Here is a 20,801-nt window from a genome sequence, read left to right as displayed (position 1 = left end):
TTTTATATTTTGCTTTTCATAGTAATATTCTTTTTATGTACTTTTTTTTGGGACTAATTTATGTACCTTTTTTTAACGACCAGAAAGTAATATTGTTAGAATTTTCCCCTTCTCATGATGTGAACCTGAATTCTCCAACATATTTAACTTTTATTATTGTTTGTTAATTTATATTCAAAATTATTAACCAATATTTATAATTAGATGGTATGAATTGTTTAATTCATTGTTGTTTATATTCAAAATCAGAACGAGTATGTGGAACAAAAAAAAATTCGTATCAATGGATCGATAGTAACAAAAGAGTATGTATATTACTTTTCTCATTCTTAATATATTTATAAACAAAAATATTTCAATTATGTTGGAAGTCCCACATTGGCTAGAGATATGGTAAAGATAGTCTTTATAAGTGTAGTACAAACATCAATTGTCAAGTCAAGCTAGCTTTTGTGGTTGAGTATAGACCTCTCAAATTTTAATATGGTATCAGAGTCTATCATAGATCTATTTGTTGTTTGTTGTGGAGACGTCCCATATTTGGACCACATTGGCTAGAGATATGACAAAGATTTCTAAAAATGTCAATTATATTTTTTCAATTAAACTAATTTTTTTAGGTCTTAGGTTCGATTCTTTCTAGTGACAATTTGAGTGAGTTAATTTAACTTTTTTTAAAAAAAGTTAAACAAATTCTTATTTATAATGAACATAAAAGTATTTATATCGAAAAAATACAAAAAGTAATTTTACTTCTTTATTTTTTAAACAAGAGTAATGCATGGATTGGAGATTTGGAGTATTACCCAAATACATGAAGAAGAAAAAAAAGGAAAACAATGAAAGAAAAAAGAACTCACCAAGAACCCTATAGTTAGACATTTATAAAAATGGTATACTAAACAATGTCTTCGGAACACTTGTTAAGTCGTGTTAAAAAAAACCTATAGTCTAATCTTAATAAATTGTCCAAATTATTTTGATAAATGTGTATAAACCATCCGATATAAAATAAATGAATAAGATTGATTACTGCGTGTTGTTGCAGCAAATCATGGTCCTAATATATATGTGTTGCAGCCTTAGAGGCAATAAGGAAGGAAGAGTATATGATAATGATATGGCATATTCTCCAAGGGTTGGTTTCCATAAATGATGATGAGATTGTTCGTTTGTGTGACGTTTTGAGTTGATAGAGCAGTGGGAAGAAGACGTGGAAGAGGGTCTCAAAGGTTAAGAAGAAGAAAATAGTAGTAGTAGTAAGTACTAATGGACAAAAGAAGCCTAAAAATAGAGCTAGAAATTCAGGTCTTAAATTCTGTTCAAAGGGGTCTAAGTCTAACGTAACATATTAACATGATTCAGGTCGTCTTAAATTCTCTCTTGAAAATGATTCAGAATTCAGGTCTTAAAGTATCAAATCTCATGCCAAGCCATGTGCAAAGGACTTTGGTTTGAAGCCAAGATTTGAAATTATTAGAGGAGGGGCTAGCAAGCTTATGCAGAATGAGGGAGCAGAGTCTAGGGACTCTAGAGAGAAGGGCAGTACTTCCTACTACTACTAGCAAGTAGAGCTGTCATCTTTTGTCCAATATCCACACTTTCACTTATGCTTCATCGGTTACGACTTTAATATTTCACGAATACTGACGAGTGTTCCCGAGATATTCTTTAAAATCTTAAATAGTATAAGTTTTTTTTATAAAACTTTAATATTCCTATGATTCTTGACAGTTTACATTTTCAAATATGTTCACATAATAATTTTCTTTATTTTGTTATTTAACACAGTATATATATAAAATAATTACATATAAACAAACGATAAACGAATCATAATGTGCCACTAATCTTTTTAGTTGACAAAATCAATTTCTCTTGGGCATAGGCCCTCTACTTTATCAAAAAAAAAAAAAAATCAATTTCTCTAAAAACTATATTTATATATAGACCTAAAATTAATAAGTTATTCATATATAAAAAAAAAGAACATGTGTACTTAAATTATTTATTTAGATTACTTCAATTGTAAGGTACGTAGCAAGTACAATCTCTATATACATACGCTATGAAACTTCAAAATCAGAACAGATACACTCAGATCAGATCTCATGTGGCACAGTAGTATAGTATGTATGGCTACACATATAAAGAGAAAGAAAGCAAAAGTCAAATATAGAAATGGGTCAACTCAAAAGGACAAAGCTTATTTGTATTACGATGACTTTGCAGCTGCAGAAGATACAATTTGAAACTTCGATTGTCGTTAAATTTATTGTGATACATACTCAACATAGTAGACAACATACATACTATTACTAGGGAGTAATTTCATTCTCTCGTACTGTGTTCAACCTTATAATACTGAATATGGTTCAAAATGAATTGAGATGAGTCAAACTTGTTCAATGTTATTGAATAAAAATTGCTTTAATTCAAAACTTTACTCATAATTCGTCATTAATATATTTTACTGACTTGAACTCAATCTGGTTCAACTCACAAATAATAATGATGTATAGATATGGGTACGATACTCATACTCGATTATTTTCCAAACAAAAATAATTATTTTGTGAGCAACTCCACAATGGTGTTTTTGGGGGTCTGAAGTAGTATTTTGGATCCTTCAATCCAAATCTATCCGATTTCGAACCCTACAATCCAAATAATTGAGGATATTTTGGGATTTTTGAGGGGTCTAGAAGCAACTCAGAAGATCATAATAGCAATTTTCTTCGCCATTAGAAATACATGGTCCAAAAGTCCAAAACATTGATTTTTTAAAATATTTTTTTTATCATGGTATATTTCGTTATACTATTATTTATTGGAAGGAACTTTCTACACCTCTCCAAATGAAGAAAAAACAAAGTGATTTTTACCTACTATAATTATATTTCTGAACCGAATATGCCATCCAAAAATATTCTTTAAAAATATTTGTGATTTCTCAAAAATTAGTAAGAAGAGTTGTTTTCTTTATTTATTTTATTCTTTGGCCGAAAGTCCAAAACATGAACAATTTTTTTTTAACTGAATATTGAAAATTTGTTCTTTACACTTGACCATTGACTGTTCCACTAGTTAAGTAGCTGACGGTTGTTTTCAAAATTTCTCTTTTGATAACTTCCGCTAGTAGAAAGGTAAAATTAAAAACAAGCAGGGTGCACAGAAAGAGTGAGGGCGCTAAAAGAAATTCTCATGAATTTTTTTTTTATCATATTTGTTTTGGGCCAAAGCCCATAATTAACCTGAAACTTAATTATCTATCTATTACTGAATTTCACAATCCACCACCGCACTCGATAATCCATATTCATTCGTCACTGCGTTGTTTATAGCGTTCTTCTTTCTGCTGAATCACAAGAAGAAACATTGGTAGTAATCACTTCTTAATCTTGGCTTATATATCTCTAACTTTTGTTTAATCTTTGATTTTTATTTTTTTTTTTATTATTTGCTTTTTAATAGTTTTACTAATTTGACTTTTGCACCTTAACATGGCAGAGTTTGGACATTGTAAAAGTTAGAGCTTCCAATGGCAAGTAATTCTCTAAAACGTCCCAGACTAGTTACTAGGTATAGCTTTTTCACAAATAAACTACTAAATTCGTCTCCGACTTTGTAGAACCTCTCAAATATGTCATAGATTATGAATATTTCAAAATGTGATCCCGACTCAGTCAAATTTTACTTGTATTAGTGTTACTCATATACCGAATTCGATAGTAATGTTAGTGACTAAATTGTAAATGTAAGAAGATAGTAAGTTGTTAAATTTAGCGATCAAATTAACATTAAGTCAAAAAGTGACTGAATTGTCTCTGAGCTTAGCTCAATTGGCAGGACATTGTAGTATATACACAGCGGACTGGAGTTCGAACCCCGATCATCTCACTTATCTTTCTAGCGACTAGGCTAAATGACAAAAAAAAAAAAAAGTCACTGAACTTAAGTAGTTAATGAACTCCCACTATGATGATTTGTTCGGAAGAACTTGAGTTCGATTCCTAGGAGAAACAATTATTAGGGTCCCCTTCCCATGAGAAGCAGAGAGTTAACACCAAAAAATTAACATTAAGTAGTTAAAAAAAGTATAGAACCTAATTGACAAGAAATGGTTAAATATAGCGATCAATTCAACAGACTTTTTTGAAATATTAATAATCTCAAAAAGACCTATTTGATTTGAGCACGTCCTACAAAGTTATAGACTAAGCCTATGTTTGGTATCACAGTGGATACGCCAGAATTACGGTGATCCACCGTGATTTCAAGAAGCTACACTCTGTAGCTTTTGAAAAATCACGGTGGATCACTGGGATTCTATCATATCCACCGTGATACCAAACGTTGGCTAATTTGATTATATTCAAACTTTAATCTTGTATACCTTTTATCTGTTTCCACTATTTGGGAACTTGCTGATAATTTATAAATTTCACAGTCAACTTGCAACCTATGATGATTTTGATGATGATGTTGTGGATGTTAAGGGACCAGCTAGACTGTCTAATGTTCTTGTCTCATGTACAGTCTCACAGTTTATTAATGCTAATAAGAAGAAATTCAAGGTACTAAAATTGAGATTTTATAGACATATTTTATTTTCTAGAGATTAATGAGTTGAATAGGGATATGATATATGATAGAATATTTATTATAACGTCCTTTGATCTATATAGCCGACTTCACTTAGTAGGATATGCTTTGGATGTTGTTTTCTGAGACACCTGGTTGATTCCTTTTTGTGCTAAGGCGGTTTCTGGCGATGATGATTTGCCTCAAAGAGATGGTTTTGGTGAACGAAGGAGGAAGTACGAGAGTCGGGTGTTAGCTGGTACTGGAATTACGACTGAGGATAACAACAGTGATGATAATGATTTTTACAAACAAGTGGAAAAGTTGCGAGCTGCAAAACTTGCTGCAAAGGCCGAGACCTATTCCAGGTGAAGTTTTGGCGCCCTTTTGGATTGGATATTTTTTCTCATCTACAAGGAATTTTAGTTTTTCAATCTTTTACAATATGAAAATAAAGATTCTTTTGATTTTGCAGGAAATCAGCTGGCGTCTCTTGGCCAGAGGAGACTGCGGATGGAAAGCGCCAAATCAATTCTCAGGTTCTTACTTGATCTCTCATGTTTCCACTCTATTGTTTCATATGTTTCTAGAAATTGTTAAGTCTTAACTTGGCCACCAATGTGCTGTAGATGTTGAAAAATAGAGGACTAACTCGAAGTCGCAACAAGGCGAAAAGGAATCCTAGAAAGAATTACAAGGTACATTCGCTTGTTCTTTGTAGTTAACAGACTCCTCAAATTTAAATGTTAAACTGTTGCATTTGTTGTTTTACTATTTATCGTTCTCTTTGTTAACTCAATTGTACAGCTAAAGCATCAAAAAGCTGTTAAGAATCGCAAGGGACAGGTTCAGAGTATCAGAATCCCAACCGGACCTTATGGCGGGGAATCCACTGGAATTAATGATAAAATCAGTCGAAGCATCAGATTCAAGAACTGATTTTGTCAATAGGTTTTACATTACAATATCATTATATTTTCCTCCAATTTGAACCACATAACCTGCGTAGATGGGAGTATAACTTGTATAATTTATTGATCGGAAATGAACATCTTTGGCGTCTTAATTTTTTATCAAGTTTTCAATTTTGATCGGAAATATTTTACTTTTCATCTAAGGTTGCAACATAAAATTATTCTCGAGTCTCGAACCCTACTTGTCTAAGTGTGAAATCTTCACTAAATCAAGTGCTACATTAGATGACTCTCATGCATTACAAATATTAACAATGCAGAATAAAGCAACTTTTATTCAATTGATTAAGGAACTTTACAGTAAGAAATACAATTTGATTACTCAAAAGAGGGTCTCTCTTCAGCTATTTATCTACAAGCAACTAGCCAAAATAAATATATCATGCAGCATAGAGATGAAAGCATATCTTAGACGTGGAAGCGGAACTGTTTAAACCCTTTCGCCATTGAAGATGAACTCCAAAGTATGACTCACAATTAAGAAACAAAAGATTAAACCCCTTACATTGGATTTGACAAAATAACAGTGTAGTTTCTACAAAATCACAGTGGCTCATTGTATTTCTACCAAATCACCGCGAGACCAAACATGCATTAGTCTTCTATATGACAGTTCCACTAGGAATTAACGCATCCTTGATTACTGTAACGATCCCGCTTTTAATGAAATAACCTTCGGTTTCCCTTGCAGCTTCTTGAACATTGTCAGTGTTAATTATCTGAGAATTGAAACCATAAGTTAGATTTCTAAAAGGTATGATCTAGTTACATTTTTACATGAATGCAAGTGTATATAGTTGGATAATTAATAACCTTCACATTTTCTCCAATTCTAGCATTTTTGTCAACAATTGCTCTTTTGATATGGGAATTTCTGCCAATACCAATTGGAACACTGCCTTTAGCAGCCAAAAACCTTTTATCAGATTCTGTCTGGAAATCAGAAAAATCAATTTTGCAGTTAGGATTATCCTATCCTTGTAACTTTTTTCACAAGCAAATGAATGAATTGAACTACATCTAAGCATTACAACAACTTTCTTAATTCAAACAGTAGCTGTTAAATACGATTAAGTAATTTAAATTGCATTTTACCTCGTAATAATCTGCCCCCATCAACAAAGTGTCTTCAATAATTGCACCTTCTGATATGCAAGACCGCAGCCCGACCACAGAATGGAAAATTTTGCAGTTCTATGGAACCAAAAAAAGAGAAAGAAATGCAAGTTAAGTTTCTTACAATTAAATTCATTAAATCATATTTGACATCTTTGGTGAGAAAAGTATAAATCTCACATTTGCCGAACAGATTCAGAAGAAGTTTACCTTAATCACACATCCTTCCCCGATAACACTATCAGTGATATCAGCATCAAGCATCTTAGATGGAGGTAAATATCGTGGTTGCGTGTAAATTGGAGATGAACGGTCATAGAAACTGCAATCAATATCCATAAACATCATGACCAAGATGCTCTCATTGAGTACATTGACAATATAATGCTTATATAGAATATAGCTTATTTATTTACCTGAAGTCAGGCACCGGCTTTTTGGTGATTCCGAGATTTGCATTGTAGAAAGCCTCAATGGTACCAATGTCTTCCCAGTAACCATCATATAAGTAAGCTTGCACCTATGAATTATACAGTTCAAACATTGAAAACTCTCAACACAAATGAATAATAACTCATAAATTCTCCCTGCATTACAATACTCTTAGAAATTTGCATCACGTAAAAATAACCGAAAAGTGTTCTTAAAGTTTAACCACCAAAATGAACACATACTCTCATTCCGATGGAAGTAGCACCAGGAATCACTTCACTTCCAAAGTCATTTGCACCAGGAAACTTCTCGCGAAGTAGGTCTAACATCACATTTTTGCTGATAACATATATGCCCATGCTAGCAATAAAAGGCAATTCCTTTGCTCTTTCATCATCAAGACCCAAAATGGTAGTATCAACCTAATAATCGAGAATATAGTAACTTTTTTAAGCAATTGTTTGTGTAAGAATTGCTTGAAAAGTAACATATTAGGCATAATATGCGGACTCACCTTCATAGCTTTCAACTGGTCTCCTTTTGGCTTTTCTGCAAACTCAATTATACGCCCCTCTTCATCGATCTTCATAAGACCGAAAGCAGTGGCACGCTTTTCGTCCATTGGCAATGCAGCCACAGTGATATCAGCATCAGTTTCCCTGTGTGCTTGGATAAATTTCTCATAATCCATTCGATACAAATGGTCACCGGCTAGAATTAAGTACTCCAAAACATTGTGTTCTTCAAACAACCATAAGTATTGCCTCACAGCATCTGCAGTACCCTACAACAACCACATAATTTTTTTTTCAAATATCACTTCAAGGGGTGATAAAGGCCATCGACAAATGCCAAACACTCGGGAAATGGATTGCATGCAGTGTGTTACCTGGAACCAATTAGGATTCTCAGGACTTTGCTGAGCAGCAAGAACCTCAACAAAACCTTCATTTTTGTAGCCACCAAGGTTGCTTGCATAAGCACGAGAAAGATGTCGGTTGAGGGATGCAGAATTGAATTGAGTAAGAACATAGATCTTAGATATGTTGCTATTTAAGCAGTTGCTAACAGGAATATCAATGAGTCTATAGTTAGCTCCAAGAGGAACGGCTGGTTTTGCTCTCTTCTTGGTGAGTGGATAAAGACGAGTACCAGCGCCGCCTCCAAGTATAATTCCAAGTACACTCTGAATGAACAATAGACATTATTATCACATTTCATTCACAACTCAAAACTCATCGAATTCAGTTATGGATTCAGATCCAAGCAACAAAAAACACTAAATCAAAACATTCTACTATGATCTAAAATTAAAATTCCCTCATCTATACTCTAATCGAAAAAGGTCCACAACCGGCATCTAAGTCGTAACATTAAGGTTTTTGCTGGCTAATCGTGTTGAAAAATATGGTAGACTTCAACAAAGACAAAAACAAAAACAAATTGATTCTTTGAAATTTTTAGAAGGAAAAAAGTTAGGATACACTTCAGAACTCTAACTAAATTAACAAAACTTAACTAACTTGCAACTCATATTACTAACAAATTTGTAATTACCTTTTAACCAACTATATCTAACTAACATAGCGACCACAATTAAGTTAATTTTTCGGTGGGTTGGACAAAATCACAATGGCACAGTGATTTTGTTGAAATTACAAGTGTAACTTTTGTAAAATCACGGTGACTCATCCTGATTTTTTTGGGCGTAAACTAGGTATCCTCTGTGCAACTATAGAGACTAATCCCTCGGGCCTTGTGAGACTCAAATGGGCGGCAAACTTTCCCTAAGAGTTTTAACGTTGCCGCATGCCCAAGCCAGGATCGAACCCAGGATGTTGGTTAAGCTAGAAGAGACTCGCGTCGAGCCATCTCATCTAAACGCTCTTGATTTTGTCAAACTCACTCGATATCGAACAAGCACTAAGACCACATCAACAACATTTGACCATGATTTCAAACAACCTTTGACAGTAAATATAAGCAAATTTAAATTACTTGACCTCAAATTTCAATTACAACACAGATCCATTTTTTAATACATCAAGATAACAATTTTGGCGTGTTAAAAAAAAAAAAATACATCAAGATAACAAAAATGTGATTGAAAATTAACAATTTTGAACTACTTTTCATTTAGCACTAAGCTTCAAAAATGGAAGAAAAACAACCAAAAAGCAAAGCAAAAGAGATAAACTTACTCTGCTAGCATCAGGATCAAGGCAAGTCTGTGAATTCTGTGAATCAGAAACTGCCTTAGGAGTAACAATCACATGCTTGCGAGTGCACCTTACTCTTGCACCACCTGAAACTGTTACAATCTTGTTGCCAGAGAACTGTGAAGATGAGAATGAGAGACTTTGTTGAATGGTTTTGTTTCTTACATTTGTTGAAGAAGAAGAAGAAGAAGAAGAACGTGGTACTTTGACAACACCTGTAGTAGCCATAGAAGCCATCGTACAAATTGTCTTGTCTCTGTGAATGTGTATGTGTTTGTGTTATTCTGTTTCAGTTATGTGTGTGTGGTTCAGAATAAGAGTGTGTGTGAATTGTGATGTTGTAATTATGGACCATAGAGTGAGATATTAATACTTTTATTTTTATTTTATTTGTCGCAATCGTAAAGATTAATCCTCAAGTCGGACAGGACCACGATGAGATACATAGTTCTCCATCGAGAGATTTAACACAATTGATTATATTCACAGGACATATTTCTTAAGCAGGACCGTTGGTTAAGCGGAAAGAGACACTCTTACCATAACCTCTCGAGTAGTATATTTGAATTTAGTGTTATTAAAACTCGTTATTCGCTTAACAATCAACTGATTTGGGCACTGATTTTTTTTTTTTTTGGCGTTAGTCCTCTGGTTTCCCGGGATAGGGGATCCAGTAATCAAGAGTTCCACCGTGAGGATAGAAAAGTCGGGCCAAGAAATGTTCTCAAGAATCGAACTCGAATTCTCCCAAAAGATCCGTCTTATGGGAGTTTGTTAACCACTTAAGCCTGATGTCAGTTAATTTGGGTATTGATTCTACTGTCCACAAATCTTAATAGAAGTCAGAGCAAAACTCTCTGTATAAATAATCTAACACAGAAATTTGTATTCGAATCTGAAACCTAAAGAGAAGACCGCCTTCGAGTTCCAAATATATTTGATTTTTATTTGATTTGATTTTATTTTATTTTATGGTATAAAACTTTGTCGTTTAGTAAATGATATTTTTCATGTGAAATTTGTCGTTTAATAAAGGACAAGGAACATTTTGTATGATTGATGTGGAAGTGCAAGTGGAATGCAATAGGTGGGGAGACTCATCACTCAATCAAAGGGTTTTTTGATTTTTCCAAAACGATTTTGCTGCAATTTGCAACGTTCTTTTTTTATTTGGTTGAGTGAGCACCGTTGGTAGACACTTCAATTATCATTTCCATGCATTTGTCTTTGTTTATTTCTACATCTAAATAATAAGTAGTAAATGGATTACCAATCAACTTAGTTCGATTGGCATCGATGTCGCATTTTATATATAAGAGTATTGGTTCGAATTTAAAATATTCTGTTTATTTATTTTTAAGGTGAAATTCTAACCACTAAATTATCTAACAAAATAAATAAATAAATCAATCAAATATTAGTGAGGTACTACTCCTAATTATGGTGTAAAAAGAAGGAAGAATAATAGTGTTTGTAATTTTAATATATTTTAAAAAATTATAATAATAATAATAGTGCTCAATATTTATTATTTATAGACCAAAATGACTAATGATCCATTTTAAATAATTGGGTGGCTACATTTTACTATGTAAAATCAATTTAAAATAGGGTAACTTACACTCGAAAAAAGAACTAAATTGGTTAGAATTTTCAAATTAGATTACTATTTGTTTATATTCATGGTTAGATTAACAATGAAAAAGTTCCATAGCTTTTGGCATTTGGAGAAGTTATCAAGTATCATGTTTGTTGAGTTACATGCCTTTGACTTTGAAGATGGATTGAAAAAGCAGACTCCCTCCATATAATGTCCATAATTAGATAAGAATAATATTAGGGATCTTAAATTTTTCAATTCATCTAAGATTATTTTTTTATGCATGTCTAATTATATAGTCCATTCATCCTAAAATATAAATAAAAATTGATCAATAAAAATAAATGTATTTTGTCTTATATTTTGAGACAGAGGGATACACATTTCAAGCCAAAAACAATTATTTTAGGATTTTTATTTATTATTTATTAAATTATGACATGTCTAATTTGTATTATAAACATTTTTATATATGAGATGAGATATTCTTTGGCTTTTCCAATAAAATTGTTAATAGTATTAAAGGTACATGTGAAATTATTATTTATTAAAATCGACCAATAACAACATTTCAAGCAAGCGTTTGTAGTCCAACGGTTAGGATAATTGCCTTCCAAGCAATAGACCCGGGTTCGACTCCCGGCAAACGCATTTTGTGATATTTTTTCATGCTTTTCTTCTTCTTTGCAGAAGCAGAACTATAATTTCTTCAACATTCAATTCTATGTTTTTACTCCTCTCTCTCTCTCTCTCTCTCTCTCTCTCTCTCTCTCTCTCTCTCTCTCTCTCTCTCTCTCTCTCTCTCTCTCTCTCTGTCTTTTCCTGTGTTTTGTTAATGTATATAAGCAAAAAAGTATATTAAATCCATTCCATATTTCTCTTTGAACTTCTGTTGATTTATGTTGTATATTCTTTGAATATATTATAGTGAGGTCATGTGAAGCTGTATCAGCTTCAGCTTATATAAGTCATAAGTGCAGTGCTGCATTATTTATTTTTTTGAATCAAAATTCCATGTTCCATTCATCTGTAAAAGTGCTTAAAATAAGAGCTGAAGGTTTCATTTATTCTAAAATGAAGGGATACATAAATTGTACTTATACATCAACACTAGTTAGTGTAATCTTGATAAAAGTAACCTTGAATTTGCAATGTAATCACTTAAAACAAATAACCATGCAAATTGCATGTACATCAGTGTTAACTTGTTCCTAATTTTCTAAGTCCTAATAAAAAAGAACTACATAGTTGCACTTTCATATCATGCTGTCTAATTTTGAAGGCATCCTTCTAAGCCAATTTTCATAAAATAGAGGAAAGGGCCCACGAAACTTCTGGCCCCTTAACAAATATAGCAACCAACAGCATAGAAGCCACTTGAACGGAACGACAGAAGTCAAAAAGCCGGTTATCAGACACATAATCATAACTAACGGGGTCGATATTGAATCATGCCAATTCAAAAGAGACTGCAGTCTCTCTATTCTTGTGGCTAACTCACCCATCCACGTTACGTGTTGCCCAGCAGCAACTCTTAATCGATCATATCTATGCCTCAAAATGATGTCTTCGAATTTTGACGGTATTGGATCAAACTCTTCTTCCAATTCATCTATACTTGTTGTATGAACATGAGACAATTGCAAATCTACATGAGATAGTGTTTTTGGCTTGTTTCGAAACTGCACTAACACATGAATGATAAGACATGCAAACATTGCCGGCAACAAACTTTGAGGGTTCCACCACATATATCCCAAAACCAAGATAACTATTATTGTTTTATACATATCTTTCCACTTGCATATCTCGTCGAATTGAGTGTAAATACCAATCAACCAACGTACAAAGACGCCAATCCTTTCCAAATCAGCTCTCCATCTTCTCACGCTCCACTGTTTTTCACGCGAATCTAGCATATAATCAATAACCTCTCTTCTCAATGGTGGTTCAGCTTTGCTCATATTTAACGACACAAGCGTGATAATTTGTTTCCTTAATCTATAGAACTGAGCTGGAGACAGCGGATGGGAGAAATGTTGTGAAGGAAGTATCGGCATTGTGTACATTATAAACACATCAAACGACGGTTTCCACACACTAAGCATCGTAGGACAATTAAACTTGAAAGCCAATTCAAGTTCCCCCATTTTCTTTAGCCCGGAAGGTTGAAGTTCGACAAGAGGATAAGAATATCTGTAAATTTGATTGGTTTTCATTTCTTGTAGAGAGATTCTCACTTTCCCTATCCTTGTATCCATTGCACCTAAATCTATATTTCCTTCATGTAGTTGACTATTATCAAACACAGAAATTGTGATAAATGTGCAATGATCATAGACATCCCAAGAGTATAGTTCATTCCACTTTGGAGAAAGACTATTAACAACGGTTCTTGACCGAACCCATTTCGAGCCATATTTAGCCACACAATAGGCATCGGTACGACCTTGTGGTTTCATTGCCGGAAGCCCTGTAGCTTTCAATATCCCCATCTCGAAAGATCCAATTTTTGGTCTCCAAAAGTCAGGGCATGTTGGATTCCTATCACTGCAGTATTGCGGATCTTCGTCAAACATATGATACCCTCCGTCCAAACAGATCATCATACTAAGCTTACTGACAAATCCTTGATTTTGTATAACATCAACCGTTTTAGTAGGCGGAGCGGAACCATCACTTATCATATTTGCATTCTTAACAGGAAATTCACATCTACCTAAGCACTTATGCCTTGTATATGTTCCTTGCTCCACACTCAAAACCAATATCTGATTAAATGGTTCGGCCACGGCAAATAAAACATCTTTTTCATCCCAAGTTGGGTTTCCATTGTTGTTTTTCACCAACTTGCTAGTGAAAGTCGAAATCCCTAAACTAACATGGATGAAAATATCAGAACTTATAGACGGGTCATCGGCTTTAACTCTAAGTCCCTCGATTTGAACCAAATTAAGTCTAAGACACCAAATCCTAGGCATAATATATATCCTTGAGCAAGTATTCACAACATTGTGAGGACCAATTGATACATTATCTAATTGTAAATGCAAAGCTTCATGAAACGATTCATCGCCTTGAGTTCCTATCCAACAAGACATCATAAGCGCGCCCCTAAATCGTCTCCCTCTTTGATCCTCAAGTACACACCAGTGTGGTGCAAGTTCACTATCACTTGGAAACCTTGTAGAAATATCAGAAATATTCAATGAAATCTTACCCATATATTCATCGTACTTACGAACATTATCCTTTAGAAGAATCTCAACGGTTGTTATCTCTTCGGTTTGAATATGATCATTGTCAAGAGCGAAAACTTGGTTCCATTCTGGATTCAAGTTACGCCAGAAGCACAACGTTCTCCCTTGAAAACTCCCAGCTTTCACCTCCACATAAGGATCAAAATTGTGATGACCATTATGTGCACCTAAATTTCTGGCTCCAACAATTTTTACAAATAAGAACAAATTGATTTCGATAAGGTCGGTCTGAGTTATGATTCCCCCATTGTCTGGACTTTTAGTGGCTCTAATGCTTGGAGAAATGGCCTTCAAATTGAAATCCGCTTTTTCAATTGCCATGTTTGGTAGTAGTACTAGTAGCTGCAAATATAACAAAAGGAAATATTAAAATTAAATCCATCCCAAAAACAATTAACAATCATAAGATGACATGTGTTAATCTTATGATAAAAACTTGGACTAAAATAAGATGACATTGGTGATAAAAACTTGAATATGATGTTCCACAAGACAGTTCTTCAATATGAAGCACAAACTTTCATCGGATTAGGTGTGTCCCAGTGTTGGATATGTGTTAATCCAACACCGACATGACACTGACTATTATAATTTGTGAGGCTTATACTCAACCACAAAAGCTAGCTTGAGAGTTGAGGTTTGCACTACACTTATAAAGGCTATCCATGTCATATCTCTAGCCAATGTGAGACTTCTAACACTGACTAACGCTTATCAATACATTGGATTATGTTATATACTCAAATTATTAGTCTATTTGTGGTGTTTGGTGTCTGGTATCCGTGTCTTTGTCCACGCTTTACGCTTCATAAGTTTTTTAACAGCAACAAAGAGCAAACCAATGAGTTATTTATTTTGAGCAAATCAACATGTAATCAAGTCAACAACAACAATCAGCTAATGAAATCAGCAAAAACAATAACGAACAAATAAAATCAACCTTAAAATATAAAATAAAGTGTAAATATTATTGTGAAAATTCTCTATAATATTTGTTATAAAAAAAATAACCATCTTTTATCAATCGTATAAAATATAATTCACAAATTAAGCTCCATTAAATAAGTAATGCAAAAAATACACAACGTATTTTTTCCACTGAATTAGTAAATTACTATAAGAAAAACAAAAAGAATTCAGAATTAAAAAAAAAAAACCAAAAGAATTAAAAAAATCAAAGCAGGGGTAATAATAAGATTAATGAAAAAAGTGTTGCATGAGATTCCAAAACCGGTACTTATATCTTTCACGCCCAAATGTAGGGACAATTTTCGAGCCTTATGAGACATAAATAGATCGCAACTTATCCATAAGAATTTTAATGCTCCATGTTCAAGGTAAGAATCAAACTCAGGTTGACGTGCGCCATCTCATCTGAACGCATAGTTTAAGATATGTTTGGCCTACCTTTTGAAAAAGAGAGTAGACGCTAAAAATAAGGTAAGCAACTTTTGACTTTTAGCGCTTTCGCAAGATATGTTTGGCCTACCTTTTGAAGAAGAGAGTAAACTCTAAAAATAAGATTTGCCAAACACAACCTAAGCGTAGAAAAGTGAGAATCGTGGTTCAAACTCAGACTCCTACACTATCTCAGTTGTACTTACACTAACTTTGTGACTACTTTAAAAGAAAAAAACAATAATAGATTAAAAAATAAAATAATACAAAAATAGGGGACGAGGATGAAGAACAGACCTACACCGCCGGAACCGCCATGTTGAACAGTCACAATGGTGAACGTGAAGAGAGAGAGAGAGAGAGGTGGTAGGGAAAAAAACTTACTAGTTACTACAGTTGGGGTTTTTTGTTTATATTTTTCTTTTTCAAACATAAAAATATACAAAATCATAGTTGAGATTTTTTTAAAAAATATAGTGATTATGTTATAGAGAAAAAAATCTCAAGTAAATCGTAATTTGTGGTATATTTGGTAGAAATTGCCTTTTATGAAATATTTAGTAGACACTAGTGTTGAATTTAACATTTTATTTTATTTTTTTAGCAAAAACAATAAAATAAATTTGATTGTTAAAAAGGAATTTTTTTAATATTAATAATGATTATTTTTTTGACAAAAAAAGATATTTGAATTTAATTTGTATTGATTATAGTGTTTTTTTTTTATAAGCTGTATTGATTATAGTGTAAAACTTCTTTACATACACAGTCAATTATGCATGGAAGATGTAGACACTTTTTTGGAGCCTTTTTTGATTGCTCTGTCAATTTTTTATAGAAAATATAGGCACCGGTCTTATAGAAACATTTTAGAAAATAAGGCATGATTGCTCTGTCAATTTTTCTTTTAAATAGTAGTTAATTTTAATTTTTTTTTGGTACAAAATGGTAGTTAAATTTTAGTAGATAAAATCATGCATGTATTTTAAAAAAAAAACTAGGCATAGGCATATTTTTTATTTTGTTTCGCAATAAGAGGGGTCGATGCCCCTAAAAAAACAACTAAACAACAATCAAACGTGGGGTAGTCACTTCCAAAACATCAATTAATAATAAAGAAAACACATTAAATATTTTTAAAAGAAGCAAATTTTAAAAGATTCTAAACAAAAATATTTTTTTGATACACTCAAAACAAAAATATAAACAATACAGTAACTTCTAACAATTTATTATCGTAAATATAATTGTAACATATATTTAAATTTAAAATATTAACAAGATATTTAGACATATTATTTTAAATTTTCACAAGAATTTTGATATTTATTTATTTTAGATTATTGACGTATATAATAATCCCTAAAAAAATTTGGGAGCCCTAATACTTGGGGGCCTAGGGGCGTCGCCCTCTCGCCCCCTCAGATACGACACTGCCCGGCGTATGCTCACATCCCACCCAAATTGGCAAGAGCATTCTCACATCGTAGCATAGTTACAACCACTTTGTAATCCACTTGAAGCTCCACTTTCCGATAGCTACACTCCCACGCCAAATGCATCTCTTCTAAAACACCCCAAAGTTCTGCCACATAAGCATTGCACCTTTCAAATTTCTCTTACGAATGAACAAGTCTATACTTTTACTTATATTTATACGATGTTTAATTCTAAAAAAGCATGGATTTCATAGGTTGTAAATATTTCTTTCTTCTTTTTCACCACAAACAAGCAAGAGATTAGAGAAGTGTTATCTCTCTCTAACTTCTCCCTTCTTTTTTCCCTCTACCTAATACACTCAAAGAGATTCCATAAATCAACGACAAATATGTTCGTTAAAAATGAAGGAAGAAACTTGGTATAGAAATAAACATAAGTTATGAACTAAGAGAAGTGTGAATTGAAAAAAGCTTTTCTAAGTCCCACATTAGAGGGAACACACCTCTTAGAAGTGTTTATATATAGAAAAGTGTCATCTTTGGGTGTGTCCCAAGAGGTACTCAATTTTGTAAATGGGTGACCACACACTCCTAGTCAAATATCACACACATTGAGCGCGCCACCATCTGGCTAGACGGGTTGGACTTGGTGAATATATTAATTTTTTAAGAAAAAGAAAAAAATTAATTTTTCTTTAAGTGCGTGAGCTTTAAAATTTTGCACATTTTAATTGTAAAAGACTAATAATTCATACACAACCGTGAACTAAATGACATGACATTGTAAGTAGCCGTTAAAAAAGATAGTCATGCCACGATTTTGTATTCTACCTTCCTAACTTTTATGAAAAATTCTATAGTATATATGATGATTTTTAATGTACCGGTACATTAGCTAATTAAGCTTATAGGTAAATGAATATTTTTTAAAAGAAATAATTTTTCCTATTATTAAAACAATTATAATAACTCATCAAAAATATCATAAAAAATATAAATTGGATTGGTAACTTTAACTTATAATTTGGGACGAAGAGAGTACAAATTAAGATTTGCTACAGTAATTTTTCACACAATTTTTACAATGTTTTAAATCTTATCCATTAATTATAAATTAGACGATCCAGATTAAATCTCATGTAGAACTAACTACATATATGTTACAAAAACCGAACGTTAAGATCGTTCAACCACTTCTCAAGTCTCAAAAGTGTCGCCAATCGTTCATCTTTCTCCGTCGCAATTCGAGTTCCAGTTCAGAGGTATTTGTCAGTCAGTTCTCTTTCAAATTCGAGTTCTGGGTCTCCGTATTTTAGATGCATGTTAGAATCATAATCAAAGGAGCTTCTGCTTAGTATACAATTTATTTTCCACGTTTTGAGCACCAGCTGTTTGATAAAATTACCCAACCATAGATTTCAATTTCTTCCAATTTTACGTTATCTTGTGTAACTAGGCTATGCAGAAATAACTTCTGGGTCTCTCTATTTTTGAGTTCTGGGTCTCTTTGAAGTGTTAATTTTCGAGTTTATGTGTTTTAATTGTGAGCTAGCATGATTGTTTCATGGTGTTTGATCATTTCAGCAATAGTTAATTTCATGCTGTAGTGATTCTTAATAATTCATAATAATTATAAAAAAATATTGATATGTCCATTATATTATATTGCTCATTGCAATTTCATAAGCTTGTTACATTGTCTTCATAAACTTATAGGCAGCTTTCTTGATGATACACCGATGGTTAATTACAGTATGGTTGCACTAGTTAAACTTTTTGTTTTAATAGAGAGCGAGAAGAAGAAGAATATTAGATCCTATGTGACAAACAATTCACCTATGGAACAAGATTTTCTTGGTAGCATGTTTTGTTTCTTTGTTTGTGAAACCTTTCACCTGAACATGATTTTTGTTTCATCTTCTATGTCTTCTCTGCTGCAATTTGGTATGCAATGTTATTTAGTATGTGCTAATCTAAAGTGTCAGGGAAATCTTGTTAAATATGCAATGTTATCTAGTATGTGCTAATCTAAAGTGTCAGGGAAATTTTGTTAAATATACAATGATTCTCTACTTGAATAAGGTGGAGAATGTATATGTTCGGGTTGAAGCTATGACTTCACATATATAAACATGGTAGTTTAGCAGGCTTTTTTATTTTAACACAAAAAGTTCTTAAATTTGATACGCACCGTTGTCTTCAGATGACAGATGTGAGCTTCTTTTTATTATGATTATCATAGCTCTTGTATCATCTTAGTTGTTTTTTATTTATTTTTTTATAATTTTTTTTATATATATGTTGGAGATCTAAATTAAATACTATAGCACTACTCATGAGTACTTCAAGTTGATGTTGATTGTACTTTTCTTCTCTATATAATCGTGTTTCTTCAAGTTGTTTTTTACAATGATTAATACTTTTGAAAGATTTGTTTGTGTCTGAAATTGAACTGATTACTTTATAATGCAGCTATCCTCGAGAGTTTGTTCAATATCTTCACTGGAAAGTGTATTGTAGTCATGGCGCAAGAAAGTGGCAAGAGAAAGAAGCCAAACATTTTGGTGACTGGTACACCAGGGACAGGAAAGACAACCATGTCAACTGCTCTGGCTGAAGCCACTCAGCTCAACCACATCAATATTGGTGATTTGGTCAAAGAGAAAAACTTGCATGATGGCTGGGATGATGAGCTTGATTCTTACATTCTTAATGAAGATTTGGTAAGCCACCAATTTAGATTTTAGATAGTTGAGATCGTTCTTGTATTGTGGTGTTTGGTGTTGCTAGTGATGCATTAGTTACATGCATAAGAACCGGAGTTCAAATTGTTAGCCCATCCACTAGCCCCTAAAAATCGTGCTGTTATTCCTCTAATATGTAACCCTTTTGCATCCATCCTTAAACATTTCCCTCCTTTCACTGTTCTTGATAACGACTCTTCAGTATTATGCCATAATATATACTAAATGGGTAAACTTCTTTCAGTTGCAGCACCCTGATAAAAGAGCATTCTTCTTCTAATGTTTATGTGTATATTTTACATGACCTTTGTAGGTGTGTGATGAACTTGAGGATGTTATGGAAGAGGGAGGGAACATTGTGGACTATCATGGCTGTGATTTCTTTCCTGAGCGATGGTTTGATTGCGTGGTTGTACTTCAAACTGATAACTCTGTTTTGTATGACCGTTTGAGCAAGAGGTATGTGATCACTTGTTGCTGATTGTTGATTTTGCGATTAAATTGTATTTTTCAGTATTAACTTTCTTCATCTCTGTGATAGAGGGTACAAAGATTCCAAGCTTTCCAACAATGTTGAATGTGAAATCTTTCAAATTTTGCTTGAGGAGGCTAAAGAAAGTTACGCGGAGGACAAAGTTGTTGCATTGAAAAGCGATAATATTGAAGACATTAGTAGAAATGTTGCAACTTTGACAGATTGGATCAGAAATTGGTCCATCCCAGTATAGGGTGTTACAAAAAGTATAAGGGGTTCACATTCCTCAGTCTGCAGTATTTTCGACATTTATGTTATGGGTTTTTAATTAGACAACTGAAAAGATGTGAGGGTAAGAATATTTTAGTTCATATTCGTTTCACAAAAAATCATGACTGTGATGCAAACAATATTAATTTGAGGTAGTTATTTTGGATCAAATGAAATATTATCTATACCTCTATGCCATTATATAAAAGGAACTTCTATATAAACCACTATGTTTGGTCTAGTGATGAAGAGTTTGAATAGTATGCATGGGGTTCTGAGTTCGATTTTTA

General features: G+C 32.9%; 4 protein-coding genes and 1 non-coding gene across 7 annotated transcripts; 3 read left to right on the top strand and 2 right to left on the bottom strand.

Moving 5' to 3' along the window:
* The first annotated feature begins 3,299 nt into the window (after window positions 1-3,299).
* On the top strand, window positions 3,300-5,712 carry LOC123919834 (something about silencing protein 10-like). Its single transcript, XM_045971842.1, has 7 exons — window positions 3,300-3,381; window positions 3,511-3,582; window positions 4,451-4,577; window positions 4,762-4,952; window positions 5,060-5,123; window positions 5,214-5,282; window positions 5,392-5,712. The coding sequence occupies exons 2-7, from the start codon at window positions 3,542-3,544 to the stop codon at window positions 5,521-5,523; spliced, it is 624 nt and encodes a 207-aa protein (XP_045827798.1). The 5' UTR covers window positions 3,300-3,381; window positions 3,511-3,541; the 3' UTR covers window positions 5,524-5,712.
* A 94-nt stretch (window positions 5,713-5,806) lies between these two features.
* Window positions 5,807-9,680, bottom strand: LOC123919833 (glucose-1-phosphate adenylyltransferase small subunit 1, chloroplastic-like). The gene is made up of 9 exons (XM_045971841.1): window positions 9,308-9,680; window positions 7,996-8,292; window positions 7,621-7,890; window positions 7,349-7,528; window positions 7,091-7,194; window positions 6,885-6,996; window positions 6,654-6,752; window positions 6,372-6,491; window positions 5,807-6,277 (listed from the first exon to the last, which is right to left on the bottom strand). The coding sequence occupies exons 1-9, from the start codon at window positions 9,560-9,562 to the stop codon at window positions 6,161-6,163; spliced, it is 1,554 nt and encodes a 517-aa protein (XP_045827797.1). The 5' UTR covers window positions 9,563-9,680; the 3' UTR covers window positions 5,807-6,160.
* Window positions 9,681-11,504: 1,824 nt separating this feature from the next.
* Window positions 11,505-11,576, top strand: TRNAG-UCC. Its single transcript has one exon. It is a non-coding gene; the product is annotated as a tRNA-Gly (tRNA).
* Window positions 11,577-12,181: 605 nt separating this feature from the next.
* Window positions 12,182-14,506, bottom strand: LOC123919832 (FT-interacting protein 3-like). The gene has a single exon (XM_045971839.1). It carries the CDS (start codon window positions 14,504-14,506, stop codon window positions 12,182-12,184), a length of 2,325 nt encoding a protein of 774 aa, XP_045827795.1.
* A 3,650-nt stretch (window positions 14,507-18,156) lies between these two features.
* Window positions 18,157-20,682, top strand: LOC123919831 (adenylate kinase isoenzyme 6 homolog). 3 transcript variants are annotated; one of them, XM_045971838.1, is made up of 4 exons: window positions 18,157-18,284; window positions 19,543-19,745; window positions 20,080-20,225; window positions 20,308-20,682. In XM_045971838.1, exons 2-4 carry the CDS (start codon window positions 19,545-19,547, stop codon window positions 20,492-20,494), a joined length of 534 nt encoding a protein of 177 aa, XP_045827794.1. In that variant the 5' UTR covers window positions 18,157-18,284; window positions 19,543-19,544; the 3' UTR covers window positions 20,495-20,682. The 3 variants fall into 3 exon arrangements, with proteins under 3 accessions (XP_045827794.1, XP_045827792.1, XP_045827793.1); XM_045971836.1 differs by having other exon boundaries at window positions 18,165-18,284; window positions 19,491-19,745; XM_045971837.1 differs by having other exon boundaries at window positions 18,169-18,284; window positions 19,495-19,745.
* The last annotated feature ends 119 nt before the right edge of the window (window positions 20,683-20,801 follow it).

The sequence above is a fragment of the Trifolium pratense genome, linkage group LG4 (assembly GCF_020283565.1).
Source record: "Trifolium pratense cultivar HEN17-A07 linkage group LG4, ARS_RC_1.1, whole genome shotgun sequence".
Taxonomy (NCBI): domain Eukaryota; kingdom Viridiplantae; phylum Streptophyta; class Magnoliopsida; order Fabales; family Fabaceae; genus Trifolium; species Trifolium pratense.
Note: the sequence above shows the minus strand (reverse complement) of the source record. Positions and strands in the feature narration are given on the sequence as shown.